Raw genomic sequence first — 14,553 nt, 5'->3', positions numbered from 1 at the left:
AAGGGATAGTTTGCAGTTTTTGAAGCCTGGCCCTGTGCTCTACTTTGCAGTGATTTGGTGGTGGAGGTCCATGCTCTCCCTCCGTGGAAAGTTGGGTTAAAACAAATGTGAGGTCAGAGAGGTCACGCTCCTGAAGCTGACCGAGGCTCATTGACATTTACTTTGTGTGCACTGTGGAGGAAATGCCAGTGACCCTCAGTCAGCTTGCACACGGAGCGGCGTGACCCCAGTGACCTCACGTGTTCTGGCCCAACTTTCCAGAGTTTCTAGAAGGCAGAGTCTGGACATCATTGCTGGTAAGTTACCAAGAGCTGCTTCCTGCCAGACTAAACTGAGGGTTAAAAACTACTAGCTAACAACTAGTAGTTAAAAACTACTGCCCTTTGTTCCGATCCGAGCAGCCTGATATTCTGATGCTGTCCGTCCGCCGCCTGACTCTGTGTTTTGAGTGTCTTAATAAAACACCTCAGCAGTTTCACAGGCAGCAGCTCAACCTCTGGGACTCACGAACGTCTGGCTCAGTCCACCTGAGGAGGCCAAGTGAAAGGAAATGGAGAATGAGGTAAGGTTTCAAAAAAACATAATTTTCGTCCCTGGTTTGTTGAATCACTGAGAATGCAACCCCCCCCCCCCCCCAACGGTATTTTTCCTTGGGTTGGAACATTTAGATACTGAGGTCTGTTTTCGACTGTCCAAACAGCCTGCAGGTGACCACTGAGGGTGCAGACGTTTTTAATGAAAACTTTTAACTACTTAAATTACTACGTTTAAGTCCAGCTGGCTTGCTCTCCCTGCCTCCCCTCCCATGACCCAGTCTACCGTCCAGGCCCCCATCAAGCTGGCTTGCTCTCCCTGCCTCCCCTCCCATGAACCAGTCTACCGTCCAGTCCCCCATCAAGCTGGCTTGCTCTCCCTGCCTCCCCTCCCATGAACCAGTCTACCGTCCAGTCCCCCATCAAGCTGGCTTGCTCTCCCTGCCTCCCCTCCCATGAACCAGTCTACCGTCCAGTCCCCCATCAAGCTGGCTTGCTCTCCCTGCCTCCCCTCCCATGAACCAGTCTACCATCCAGTCCCCCATCAAGCTAGCCTGCTCTTCCTGCCTCTCCTTCCATGAACCAGTCTGCCATCCAGTCCCCCATCAAGCTGGCTTGCTCTCCCTGCCTCCCCTCCCATGAACCAGTCTACCATCCAGTCCCCCATCAAGCTGGCTTGCTCTCCCTGCCTCCCCTCCCATGAACCAGTCTACCATCCAGTCCCCCATCAAGCTGGCTTGCTCTCCCTGCCTCCCCTCCCATGAACCAGTCTACCATCCAGTCCCCCATCAAGCTGGCTTGCTCTCCCTGCCTCCCCTTCCATGAACCAGTCCACCATCCAGTCCCCCATCAAGCTGGCTTGCTCTCCCTGCCTCCCCTCCCATGAACCAGTCTACCATCCAGTCCCCCATCAAGCTGGCTTGCTCTCCCTGCCTCCCCTCCCATGAACCAGTCTACCGTCCAGTACCCCATCAAGCTGGCCTGCTCTCCCTGCCTCCCCTCCCATGAACCAGTCTACCGTCCAGTCCCCCATCAAGCTGGCTTGCTCTCCCTGCCTCCCCTCCCATGAACCAGTCTACCGTCCAGTCCCCCATCAAGCTGGCTTGCTCTCCCTGCCTCCCCTCCCATGAACCAGTCTACCGTCCAGTCCCCCATCAAGCTGGCTTGCTCTCCCTGCCTCCCCTCCCATGAACCAGTCTACCATCCAGTCCCCCATCAAGCTGGCTTGCTCTCCCTGCCTCCCCTTCCATGAACCAGTCCACCATCCAGTCCCCCATCAAGCTGGCTTGCTCTCCCTGCCTCCCCTCCCATGAACCAGTCCACCATCCAGTCCCCCATCAAGCTGGCTTGCTCTCCCTGCCTCCCCTCCCATGAACCAGTCTACCATCCAGTACCCCATCAAGCTGGCCTGCTCTCCCTGCCTCCCCTCCCATGAACCAGTCTACCATCCAGTCCCCCATCAAGCTGGCTTGCTCTCCCTGCCTCCCCTTCCATGAACCAGTCTACCATCCAGTCCTCCATCAAGCTGGCTTGCTCTCCCTGCCTCCCCTCCCATGAACCAGTCTACCATCCAGTCCCCCATCAAGCTGGCTTGCTCTCCCTGCCTCCCCTTCCATGAACCAGTCTACCATCCAGTCCCCCATCAAGCTGGCTTGCTCTCCCTGCCTCCCCTCCCATGAACCAGTCTGCCATCCAGTCCCCCATCAAGCTGGCTTGCTCTCCCTGCCTCCCCTTCCATGAACCAGTCTACCATCCAGTCCCCCATCAAGCTGGCTTGCTCTCCCTGCCTCCCCTTCCAGAAGCTTCCTTCTTCAACTGTTATTAACATTTCCATGTTTCCTCCATTCTGTGTTATAAACTGTTTTCTTGTCTGTAACAACATCTCCTGTCCGTCTGTCCCTCCTGGTGAGGGATCCTCCTCCCCTCCTCACCCTGAGGTTTCTCCCATTTTTCCCTGTTAAAGGTTTTCTATGGAGTTTCTCCTCAGTCGATGTGAGGCTCTGAGGGCAGAGGATGTTGTTATGATGCCATGAAGCCTGGAGACAAACTGGTGGGGAAAACAGGCCACAAAGAAAACTGCCCTGCCTTTTAATTCAGAAAAAAACTGGGCAGAAAGGATTTTTTTCTCTTCTCTTTCTTTTCCTCTCAGGTTGCAGAAATCAACCAAATTGGTCAGACACAACACGTAACTCCCCAGCATCAACGAGTCCGGGGTCACAATTCTCAGTCAAGACTCCCGTCCTGAGAGCGAGTCCCGGTCAAGTCGGACTCCTCAGTTCACCTCTCAAACACATCAGGCTGCACGAGCGTCTATAAATCAATAATCTTTATTAACACAGTATAAACAACAAACAGCAACAGAGGGACCCTGGTGAGCGAGTATGGACCCCTGTACACGTGGGTGTGCGCGTGGGGGGGGGCTAACTGAGACAGAAGCTGAGACATGGCGCAGACGACAGGTCAGATCTCCCGGTACACCACCATCCTCGCATGTTCCTAAAGCCATTCAGTCCGTTTGAAGATGGTCGGCGGGGGGGTTACAGTCATGCTGAGCAACACGTAGCGACAGTATGAAACCAGGTCATTACATAAAAACCAGGTGAATCATCTTGTTAGAAAGGTTCGTTCATATAAATGACTTGAAGTGTACAAAACATTAAATCACAGAATTATTGATGCATGACTTGGAGAGCGTGGAGGGATGGGAGGGTCAGCAGCATCCTTTTTTATTAAGAATACACACCTATAAAAATGTACCAGGCCTCTTATATGACAACATACAGTATCTATCAACACAACAGCATGTAAACATCACCGCGGCTGCTTCGCACGTCTACGTCTCTATGTCCTCGATATACATACGATAAGTTAAGGCTCTTTAAGGACCTGAGGAGTTTGAACATATGATGAGGCACACAGAAGGCAAAGAATAGCTCTACACACAGGGTGGACCGAGAATGAGGAGCATGAGACAGCCATGGGGGGGTGCTTCGGTCACCGGTGCGCTACAATGGCCGAGGGGGAGGAGCCAGCAGAGGCCCTCTCAGAGCAGCGTGGCGCTAACAGGCCCGGCACTATCACACCGATGGCTCGGGGACTTCTGCAGGTTTTTGGAGTTCTTGGTCTCACTAAAGAGGACTGGCACCAAAATCACAGCAACACTTTGCTCCCAGACGTCAAAGCTCGACAACTCTAGAGGATCGCAATATTACAGTTCTGCCTCGGCTAGCATGAAGCTTTAGCGCTCAGGATTTACAAGTCCTAAACCCGAACTTTAGCTTTCAAGTACTCGCTAGTTGGAGTCTTGACCTGCGCATGTTTTCTCTCCTGCATGACTTCTTAGTGACTCTGGCAAAAGGGCCAGCGACACATAGCTTGAGCTGATGGAGGCTGATGCTAACAGTATCAAAACTGCCCAAGACCATCAGTCTAAGAACTCTCCGGGCCGTCGACCGCCAGCCTTTTAATCCATGTTTTGTTAATCCAGCTGTATGATCAGTAAACCACTAACACTTGGATTTGAGGCGAACCCGAGGTTCTAGAACAAGTCCAGTTCGGTGCTGCGTGGACGAGCACATCAGAGCACAAGTGGGTCGGTTCTACTTAATGGGCGTCAAATCAAAGCGTTTGTGGATCCCTGAGCGCGCCAGGCGACCGTCTGGAGAGTTTAGAAAGACCTTTGAGGCCAATTTAGCTGCTGTTAGCTGTTAGCAAGCCCTAGCTTCAGGCTACATGTACGTGGCTGGCTCTTCCTGCGTTCTGGAGTCATTCGTGGATTAGTGAGCCCTTTAAAGTGGTTTTCTTTTCCCGGTGCACTCTTGAAACCAAAGTCTCGCCAAGTAATGGTGGGAATCAGAATAACTCATGATGCAATACCGTACTGTCTGCTAGTAAATTTATCAGTGAGGGAAACAATCTTTCAGTGCTCAAACCCAATGGAGTGTGATTTTAACACCGGCTGTTTAAACTAAAGCATTTTGTGCCAAACGTGTCACAAGAGGAAGTATCGTGTATAAGTATTGTGATATTTCATGCTACGCCTATTGACAAGCGTTTCTAGTGAGAAGCCAAGTACCAGTGAGTGTCAGTGAGCTGCAGGCCGTTCAGACGGGGGCATCAACCACCACATCTCAACAGGAGGACTTTCTGCCTAACATTTACTTCTTGAAAAAGGTCTTAAATGTGTACTAATACTCAGTCAGTACTGATATTGATGCTGATTGGAGTCATGAGGTCACAGAACTTGTTGGAAGAAAACTTGGAATCTTTTCAAACGATTTTGGTATAAAACTTGATCTATCCGTCTTTGTTGACGAGAGACAGATGTACTTGCTATGACGTTTGCAGTGATGGTTGTGTGGGTCCGCTGCTGATGTTGTGAGTCACCCGCAGCATAGGTGAGAAGGGTCATCATTGCACACAGGCTGCTGCGGGGCCGCGTGGATTTTCTCTCGTGTTTTCGTGTCGTCTTCAGCTGCGATACGTACAGCCCTACTGTACTGCTGTGGTACTACCAAAGAGCAGTTTTAATACTTTAAAGTATTAGCTGCTAGCATTAGCCTGTCGTTTCCTGGATTTTAGATGCCAGTCCTCTTCACATCCTGTGTAGATGACCAACATGTCCATGTAGTGAACCACCTTTTAAACAGAAAACCAATAAAATGTAGATTTGCAAGAGATGACAATTCATTCACCTGTCAAACACACAGGTGTGTGCCAACCCAAGCTACAAGTCTTCATTTATTTCAAAAGACAAGAAATAGTTTGCTGTCGAATCACATTCTTCACCTCCAGCCCGGAAAATTGGATGTTATTTGCCATGCACGTAATTCCAAATAGGCAGAGACTGAATTCCGATTGATTAATAAGAAAACGAAAATCTTCAAAAGCTCAACATGTCATACAAAAAGACGCGTAGAAGACATTTTTCGCTTGACTTTTCTTATGAAAGCTGCTTTGGTAACAACATTGTCACGACATCTGCCTTCTCCTCCACTGAGCCGGCCGCTGAAGGGACTCCTTCCCTCTCGTCTGGGGTTTCTACACTTTTTTCGTGGGCATTTTCCTTCTGCCTCTAAACTGAAAATGAATGGGTCTCCACCGGAGAGGTGGGTGCAGCGCCGTCTCCACCCTAGATGCAACGTCTGCTGGCAGCTGTTTGTCATAAAGACGTCCGTGCTGTGAACGACAGCGCTATTGTGCTGAGGGCTGATAGCGTGGAGACCTTGGAGGCTGAGCCCACCGCGTTGGGGCCTGCAAAGGAAAGGAAGGACACTGTCAGTGACCACGGTTAGAACACAACAGATGAACGAGAGGCCCCGGGGGCCACAGAGACGCGTCTGAGCGCACGCAGGGAGGGAGAGAGGCGATAGCCAGGCGGTTCGTTTGTGGCCCCGAGGTAGAACCGGTCCCCTCCACCTCCCCACTTCAAGGGTCGTGAGACTGAAGTTGTTCCCTCAAGTTAATGATTTTCTGTTTCTAGAACAGTTACACTGCTGAAGAGCTCAGCCATTTTGTCATGTAGGACGAAGACTCTGTTGATCAGGACATGATGGGAACTGATGGGCTGCTGCAGTGAGTGTGTGTTAGTGTGTGAGTGAGTGAGTGTGAGTGTGTGTGTGTGAGTGTGTGTGTGAGTGTGAGTGTGTGTGTGTGTGTGAGTGAGTGAGTGTGAGTGTGAGTGTGTGTGTGTGAGTGTGTGTGTGAGTGAGTGTGAGTGTGTGTGTGTGAGTGTGTGTGTGAGTGTGAGTGTGTGTGTGTGTGTGAGTGAGTGAGTGTGAGTGTGAGTGTGTGTGTGTGAGTGTGTGTGTGAGTGAGTGTGAGTGTGTGTTAGTGTGTGAGTGAGTGAGTGTGAGTGTGTGTGAGTGTGTGTGTGTGAGTGAGTGTGTGTTAGTGTGTGAGTGAGTGAGTGAGTGTGTGTTAGTGTGTGAGTGAGTGAGTGTGAGTGTGTGTGTGTGTGTGTTAGTGAGTGAGTGAGTGTGAGTGTGAGTGTTAGTGTGTGAGTGAGTGAGTGTGAGTGTGAGTGTGTGTGTGTGTGTGTGAGTGTGTGTGTGAGTGAGTGTGTGTGTGTTAGTGTGTGAGTGAGTGTGTGAGTGTGTGTGTGTGTGAGTGACTGTGAGTGTGAGTGAGTGTGAGTGTGTGTGTTAGTGTGTGAGTGAGTGAGTGTGAGTGTGTGTGTGTGTGTGTGTGTGTGTGAGTGTGTGTGTGAGTGAGTGTGAGTGTGTGTTAGTGTGTGAGTGAGTGAGTGTGAGTGTGTGTGTGTGTGAGTGACTGTGAGTGTGAGTGTGAGTGAGTGTGAGTGTGTGTGTGAGTGAGAGAGTGTGAGTGTGAGTGAATGAGTGAGTGTGTGTGTGAGTGTGTGTGAGTGAGTGAGTGTGTGAGTGAGTGAGTGAGTGTGAGTGTGTGTGTGAGCGTGAGTGTGTGAGTGAATGAGTGAATGTGAGTGTGTGTGTGTGAGTGTGTGTGTGTGTGAGTGAGTGTGAGTGTGTGTGAGTGAGTGAGTGTGTGTGTGAGTGAGTGAGTGTGAGTGAATGTGAGTGTGAGTGAATGAGTGAGTGTGAGTGTGTGTGAGTGTGAGTGTGTGTGAATGAGTGAGTGTGTGAGTGAGTGTGAGTGAATGAGTGAGTGTGAGTGTGTGAGTGAATGAGTGTGAGTGAGTGTGAGTGAATGAGTGAGTGTGTGTGTGAGTGAGTGAGTGTGAGTGTGTGTGAGTGAGTGAGTTTGAGTGTGTGTGAGTGTGTGTGTGTGTGAGTGTGTGAGTGTGTGTGTGAGTGTGTGAGTGAATGAGTGAGTGTGAGTGTGTGAGTGAATGAGTGAGTGTGAGTGTGTGTGTGAGTGAATGAGTGAGTGTGTGTGAGTGAGTGAGTGAGTGTGTGTGTGAGTGAGTGTGTGAGTGAATGAGTGAGTGTGTGAGTGAATGAGTGAGTGTGTGTGTGTGTGAGTGAGTGAGTGTGAGTGTGTGAGTGAATGAGTGAGTGTGAGTGTGTGTGAGTGTGTGAGTGAATGAGTGAGAGTGTGTCTGTGTGTGAGTGAGTGAGTGAGAGTGTGAGTGAATGAGTGAGTGTGTGTGTGAGAGTGAATGAGTGAGTGTGAGTGTGTGTGTGTGTGAGTGTGTGTGTGTGAGTGAGTGTGTGAGTGAGTGAATGAGTGTGAGTGTGTGTGTGAGCGTGAGTGTGTGAGTGAATGAGTGAGTGTGAGTGTGTGTGTGTGAGTGTGTGTGTGAGTGAGTGAGTGAATGTGTGTGTGTGTGTGTGTGTGTGTGTGTGTGTGTGTGAGTGAGTGAGTGTGTGTGTGTGAGACTAGCCCCCCTGGCTGACCTGGTATCCTCGGGATGGTGATCTGCCTGCTGCTGCTGCCCTCCCCTCCCTCTCCAAAGGGCTTGATCTGGATGATGTAATCCTCGTCGGTGGGCAGCGCCAGCTCCACCGAGGTGGTGTTGGTTTCCATCACGTTGGGTCGGCTGTGCCGGTGTTTGTACAGCACCTGAGGACAGAACAGATGAGTGGAGACGGCAGCAAAGACAACTTGCAGATGAAACCACGCTTACTTTGTAACCGGTGACTTCGGACTCGTTCTCCAGGGCTTTGACCTGCTCCCAGTTCAGTATAATCTTGGAGTTTGAAGTGTTCCACATCACTTTCAGGGGTGGCTGACTGGGCGCTGACAGAGGAAAACACATTATTCACCTCAAACACAAGCTGGCGGAGAGCAGCCAGCAGTAATAATCAGAGGCGATACTTACGGGGTTTTTTGGTGGTAACGTTGACAGTGTAGCTGGGAGGCCCTGTCCCCGCAGTGTTGTACGCCCTCACTGAGACGTAATATGTGGTGCTGCCTTTCAAGCCGTGAATAATAGCAGATGTTTGATTTCCAGCAGTCTTCTGCACGCTGGCCGTGTCTTCCTTTTCACTTCTACTCCAGTACCTCAGCTGGGAAGCAACAGGGCAGAACGTGAACGCAGAACACAGATCACTTAAAAGCTTTCTGTTACAGGCCGTCAATGAAGAGCGAACCCGGGGGTGAGCTCAGCTGGATGGAGGACGCTAGGCTGCTCTTATCAGACGGTGGTAAAGACTGACATGCAAGTAAAAACAAGGAAGGAAACCGAGAGAATCCTCAGCCATCAACTTCTCCTGATAACAGATTTTCTTTGTCACGGCGCCTGTCAGGGCAGAAATAGCTGGCACGCTCGACAGCACAAATATAATTTGTCTTTCCTCCCAGGAACTGTTTGCTCAGGCCCCCCCCCCCTTTTCTTCCTCTGTTGACTTTGAGTGGTCAACATTTTATAATTCTGCCACTTTATGCAATCTGTGCATGAAAAGAAAGTCTTTGTTCACATCTTGGATTTCAATAATGAGCAGAATTAAAATGACAAGAGCTAACTGAGCGCTAAGTCAGCCTGTGAAGCTGCTTTGTTGTGTTTGGATTAGAAGCTAAATGTTCTATCCCTGAGAGTACTGCATCAGTACGCTAATCAGGGTGGTTACAGTACTTAGGTAAGCAACAAGAGAAACACAACTAAACCCACAGGCAGGGGACCAGCCTGGACCATTATGCATGCAGCAAGCTATTATCTCCTTTGCCCAAGGAGCATGAGCCTGAAACGCTCATCAATAATAGACGACAACAAGATTCAGCACCGTGCCGCGCACTCACACACTGATTTGCATCCGACGGAAGCACACACAAACACGCGATTTCACTGTAGCTCACCTCATAGCCCAGCACTCGCTTCTTGCTGGCGTTCCAGGGCAGAGCTTTCCACGACACTTCCATCTGGGAGGCAGAGAGGCTTCTGGCTCGGACCCTGGTGGGGGCTCGGCCAGGCTCTGGAGTTGATGGACAAAGACGTTAGAAGTCGACGCCGAGCTTTGATGGGAACATTAGAGGGTTTCACAGCTATTCCCGTCATCAGAGGATGAGAAGGTGGCGGCGGGTAAAAGAAAGCTGGCCGCATGATCACTGCTGCCACCTTCAAACCTGCTGTGGATCTATGATCACGTACATTAAAGCAATATTTCCCCCAAAATGTTAGTTTGACGTTTGAATGCTCACTAAAAGGTGTTTTGAGCTCACAGACAGTTTTCCCATCCTGCATGACTTCTGGCTCCAAACTGCAGAAAGTGCCAGCCACTTCGACTTAGCTTGAAGCTAGTGTGTGTGTGTGTGTGTGTGTGTGTGCGTGAGAGAGAGAGAGAGAGAGAGAGAGAGAGAGAGAGAGAGAAAGAGAAAGAGAAAGAGACATGCCTACCCTCTTCAGCTGAGTAGATGGTGGTAACAGGTCCAAACGGGCCTTCCCCCTCATTGTTGTAAACTCCGACCTTCACGTGAAAAGGAGAGAAGGGCTGGATGCTCTCGTTTTTAAAGACGTATCTGGATGTTTCAGCGGAGGGCACGGCGGCCTGCATCCAGCCAGTGGCTCCGTGGGGTCGAAAAGCTACCACGTAGCCAAACCCTGCGCCGTTCTGCAGCTCCTCGGGGACAGGCTGCCACACCGAACACACACAGACAAAAGACCTTTTGTGCTTTTTCTGCTTTAAAATAGATTCCATGTATCTCAATTTTAGTTTTCATATGAATGAAACATTAAATGCCCCAATCAAAGATGAGGCGCCACACACACGGGCACGCACGTGTCAGTGTCAGCAGACACATCTGTGGCACAGCACAGTGGGCCTAACCTGCCACGGTCACGTGCCTGACACGCCGCATACATCTATGACTACAGTAGAAACCGTAGGATACACCGGTTATGGAAGCACTTCCTTCCCTCTGGTTCCATTGGAGCGTCTCACTCTTAGTCTGCTGGCCTCGGCACACCTCTCCCTCCAGGTAAAGCTATTGAAGTGGCACCACTCATGGCGGTCTGTGCAGCCCCTGGACAACCAGCACATGCGTCCTCCTCTGACTGGCTAAAGTCCTCCTAAGTGGGTCTGGTGTAGCACTGCAGGCCCCCTGGAGAACCACAGCTTCTGTCAGCCCTGACAGTGATGACATCACTGCTCTCCTGTAGGGTTCCCAGGTCCAGGCGTCCAGTTTACGAAATGAGCAGTAATCAACTGCATCATCGCTGCATGGAACACAGAGTTTCCTTCAGCCCCTTTTAAGACACACGAGCACTCCAGACTTGATGTGTGCGGTGTTTGTTGATGTGTTTTACGTTGCCTTGGAGAACACAATCACACTCGCATGAACCACAAATCTTCAATTTCAGGAATTTGATCAAATACCCTTCAACCTGGTGTCACGGGCCGGGCATCCAACAACCCCCCCCCCCCACACACACACACACTCTACAGCAGCCACAACACGCTTCATCGTCATCGTCCTCACTGTGCTGGAATGAATGGCCACCTCTTCATTTTCCATCCAGTGGGAATCACCAGCACTCAACCGCGGCAAACACACGTGTAGCATGGCAGCATGACAACACCTGGACACAGGAAGTGCACCAGGCTTTGAAGCCAGGTGAGCACAGCGGCCAACCTGTGCTGCCCCACCTGTGGCGTCCATCATGTGATGCACTGTGGCCTACAGAGGTCTTTCCCACAGACGTGTGTCGGGACAGGAGCGACTTGTGTTGTGCACAAGTGTTTCCTTTACATCCGCTACACAGCAAACACGTCCATCCAGGAGTGCAACAGCAGTCGCTGCAGTCAATCACCACGACATCAACCAGAGCGCTGACACTGAACCTGAGACGCCATCATCACGATGCAGCTCCAGCTGCTCCCGGCTGCTGTCAGTCACAGACTCTCCATGTAAAGATGGCCACTGAGCAACGCTGGTGAAGATGAACGAGGCCTTTTGCCAGTTCGACGTCCATCCAGAGATGCCGCCAGCAGGCTGGCTGCTGAGGGTTCTGTCCTCTGCAGAGGAAACTGCAGGATTTCTCGACTACAAATGGAGGTTTAGAAATTCATCTCACATTGCTTCTTAAACTTCAGGTTCAAGGTTAGAACAATTACAGATGCGAAGCACACATCTCCCCTTTTTGTTTAAGCAAAATTTACAATTAAAAATGCAGTACGCCAACCCTGCTTTCATGTCAAAGGCTGAGGCAGAGCAGCAGCTTTGTTGAGCAAAAGTTAGACTGTAATTGAAGTCTTGCATATTGAAACATCAACGCTGATTCTGCGAGACGTTTCACAGCGGGAGCTGATGATTCTGAGCAGCCTGAATTAATAAGAGCTTTTGGTTCTGGCGTGATATGTGAGGGCTTTGTAGAAGGAAAGAAAAAACAAAAGGGTGAAAGGAAAGCAAAACAATCTGGGAAAAAAAGAGTTTAATTATCGTTTCGAAACCTCAAAACATTTTTCTCTCCCCCAGGGTGACAGCGCCGTTTATTGCCATTTTCTTCTTAAAAATGGAATGCCATACATTAAGCCATTCAGCTGTTATTAATGAGACAGAGTCCCAGATCCACAGAGAATAATGGCGTCTGGCTCCCTCCTGCGTGGTGACGGGGCCCGGCCAGGCGTGCTTACCTCCCATGTGATGACTAATTCGGAGCGACTTCCACCGCCTCCACTCACGTTAGCAGGTGTGACCTTTGGAGCTGCAGGAGGAAGACAGATCAGCTTAGCCCTGCTGCCAGAGGCACGAGAGGAATCACATCCACGTTGACGCCCTCACGCCGCACACAGAGCTGACATGTTTGGCCGTCAACATCCAACATGACAGCAAACTTCTCACAGCTGAGACGGGTTTGTAAATGGGATTTTATAGCAGGAGGTGCCACAGGAAGGAGACGCCACCGACCCCACCTCTGTCAGCCCACCTTCACTCCCCGACGCCAAACCCGCTCTTTTCTTAACAGGCACCTTCAGCGGCTCCTTCTGGTCATTGCTCTCTTCTCAGCCTGCTTTCACCAAATATCAACACGCAGAGAAGAGCTCGTGCGTGTGTCCTGAAGTCTCTCTTGTTATCATTTATTTGCTCTCTGCAAAGATCAGCCCTCACTCGTCCGCGTGCCTGACGTCAAGCCAGCAGGTTTAGCTCCTAGCTTGGCGAGCTCAGAGCTTCACTCTCATGTCAGACTTGTTACTCGGGAAACTCACAGCCGGGACGTTCTGTCTCCGTGCCAGTGGTGGATGGGAGGAACAGCATCTCATTCTGGGGACGACCACTTCCCACATTTTGTGCATTTTTCTAAACGATTATAAAACAGGCCAAGTGTTGAGCTGGAGCCAGAATAAGATGATGACCAGGACCACCTGACCGCAGTCATGTGACTGTTAGCTGTTCGCTCCTGGAGCTCAGCAGTAGGAGGTGCTGATTCTCCCATCTACCACTGCAGAAGAAGACAGCGTAACAAGATGACACAACGAAAACGATACGGACGAAGGAACGCGACGCAACGAGATGGATGAGAGAACAACTACGACTCTAGCTCGAGGTCTGCTAGCAGCCAGGTAAGTAGTCGCACTCAGCCAGGGGCTCTGTCTCCAGCTCCTCCATTCATACACCAACTTCTTCACCTTCTCTATGTTCAGAAAACATTTTGGAATTATCTACAGATTTATTTCCAATTTCCACTTTTTTAAGGACGAACTGAAAGTGGGCATAAAAAACCGTGACTGAAACGCACCTGCTGATTTAACCTGAACCACAACTGACAAACAGAAGCGACACTCCTTCAAACCCTCTTGTCCAACATTTAGTGAACAGTAGTCGATGATAAAATAAAGTTTCACAAGCTACATAAAGAAGGTTATGGACGTCCTGCCCTGGACTCTTTGTGTTACTGACTCTTTAGTTTCCCGTTCTCAGGTGTTTCTTGCTCTTCACTGGTGTTTCTAGTTCCTGTTTCTACAAGCGAATCAGTTCCACCAAGGTCTTGCTGGTTGATCAGGCCTGGTCCGCCTCAGTCCTGCTCCTGGTGTCTGTCACCCTCCAGCCCCTCCCTGCTCTCGTGCTCTCCACCTGGTTCTGGTTGCATCATTAGCTGAGTGTATTTTAGTTTGCTCGTCTGAGTCGGATCCTCATATCCCTCCACATGTCCCACCTTCCTCGTCTCGTCCCCTTTCTTTTAGCCCGCCTGGCGTTTCCTGAGATCAGGTAGTTCATTTTGCTTAGTTGAAGTTTTTTTTTCCCGAGTTCTACAAATCCTGGTTCATCTCTGTTCTCCTCATTGGGTCCTGCCATCACCACCACCACTCAACAGTTTTCACCTCCACCATGTTACGAACAGAACTAGTCTCATACTGTCAGAGATGAACTTAGTCAACCAAGCTGAAAGAAGTGAAACAATGAATGCATGCATTCCTGACATGGAGTCTCGGGCTCATTCAGTACTCACAGGTCCCTTTGGTTCTGGCTTGTTTGGATGGCTTGCTGGGCTCGCCGGTCCCGATGGAATTACTGGCAAGGACTCGAAACTCATACTCCACCCAGGGGCTCAGGTCTATTACTGTGGCTGTCAGCCGGTGGCCCCCCACCACCTTAGGAACTGCAATAAAAGTGTCCCCTTTGGGATCAAGAAGGTTTGTGCGTGTGTGTGTGTGTGTGTGTGTGTGTGTGTGTGTATCAGCTTTGCATTCAGCTTGTCACATGTACACAAGACAAACGGGATTTACTGTGCATGTTCAATACTACTGAAGTGCTACTTCAACCAAAAAGTATATTTTGCCATTCAAGTACTCACTAATGACGAGGGTGTTTCCCCTCCTGTAGTTCTCCTACGTGACTGCAGGGTGCAGAAAGAGCCAGTGAAACAGATTAATGAGTCAGAGACTGCTGGCCATCACTCGCTGTTTTATTGGCTTTACCAAAGGTGCACTAACTTTTATCTATTATTCTACCCCGTCTCTTTTAATATTATGTTACTCACTGTCTTACTTTGTTTGTTTCTTCTTTGTGGTCTGTGAGTTTCATGGAGACTGATTTTTATTTTTGCACTTGAACGCCACATTAACGGGCCCCTGCAGACTTCACGGTGCGCGCTGAGATTCTTCAGCAGCCTGCACCTCCGGACCTGTGGTACATTGATTGGTACCAAGCCCCACCAATGACCTCC

General features: G+C 50.2%; 1 protein-coding gene across 7 annotated transcripts in view; it reads right to left on the bottom strand.

Moving 5' to 3' along the window:
- Window positions 1–2,844: 2,844 nt before the first annotated feature.
- The window catches only part of cntn4 (contactin 4), a 150,596-nt gene continuing 138,887 nt past the window's right edge, over window positions 2,845–14,553 (bottom strand). For 4 of the 7 annotated variants that reach the window (XM_086197574.1, XM_086197569.1, XM_086197594.1 and 1 more), the window contains 8 exons: window positions 13,837–13,986; window positions 12,023–12,093; window positions 9,787–10,021; window positions 9,249–9,364; window positions 8,275–8,461; window positions 8,080–8,192; window positions 7,850–8,015; window positions 5,542–5,786 (listed from right to left, as the gene is read on the bottom strand). In XM_086197574.1, the coding sequence (XP_086053700.1) occupies window positions 5,695–5,786; window positions 7,850–8,015; window positions 8,080–8,192; window positions 8,275–8,461; window positions 9,249–9,364; window positions 9,787–10,021; window positions 12,023–12,093; window positions 13,837–13,986 (1,130 nt within the window). In that variant the 3' untranslated portion in view covers window positions 5,542–5,694. Of the gene's footprint in view, window positions 5,787–7,849; window positions 8,193–8,274; window positions 8,462–9,248; window positions 9,365–9,786; window positions 10,022–12,022; window positions 12,094–13,836; window positions 13,987–14,553 lie in introns of all 7 variants that reach the window. The other 3 variants (XM_086197551.1, XM_086197557.1, XM_086197564.1) reach the window with 1 other exon arrangement.

The sequence above is a fragment of the Aulostomus chinensis genome, chromosome 3 (genome assembly GCF_037954235.1).
Source record: "Aulostomus chinensis isolate RoL2024-O1b breed Wild chromosome 3, RoL_Achi_v1.0, whole genome shotgun sequence".
In the NCBI taxonomy this organism is placed as follows: Eukaryota; Metazoa; Chordata; class Actinopteri; order Syngnathiformes; family Aulostomidae; genus Aulostomus; species Aulostomus chinensis.
This window is presented reverse-complemented; position numbering and strand designations above follow the sequence as displayed.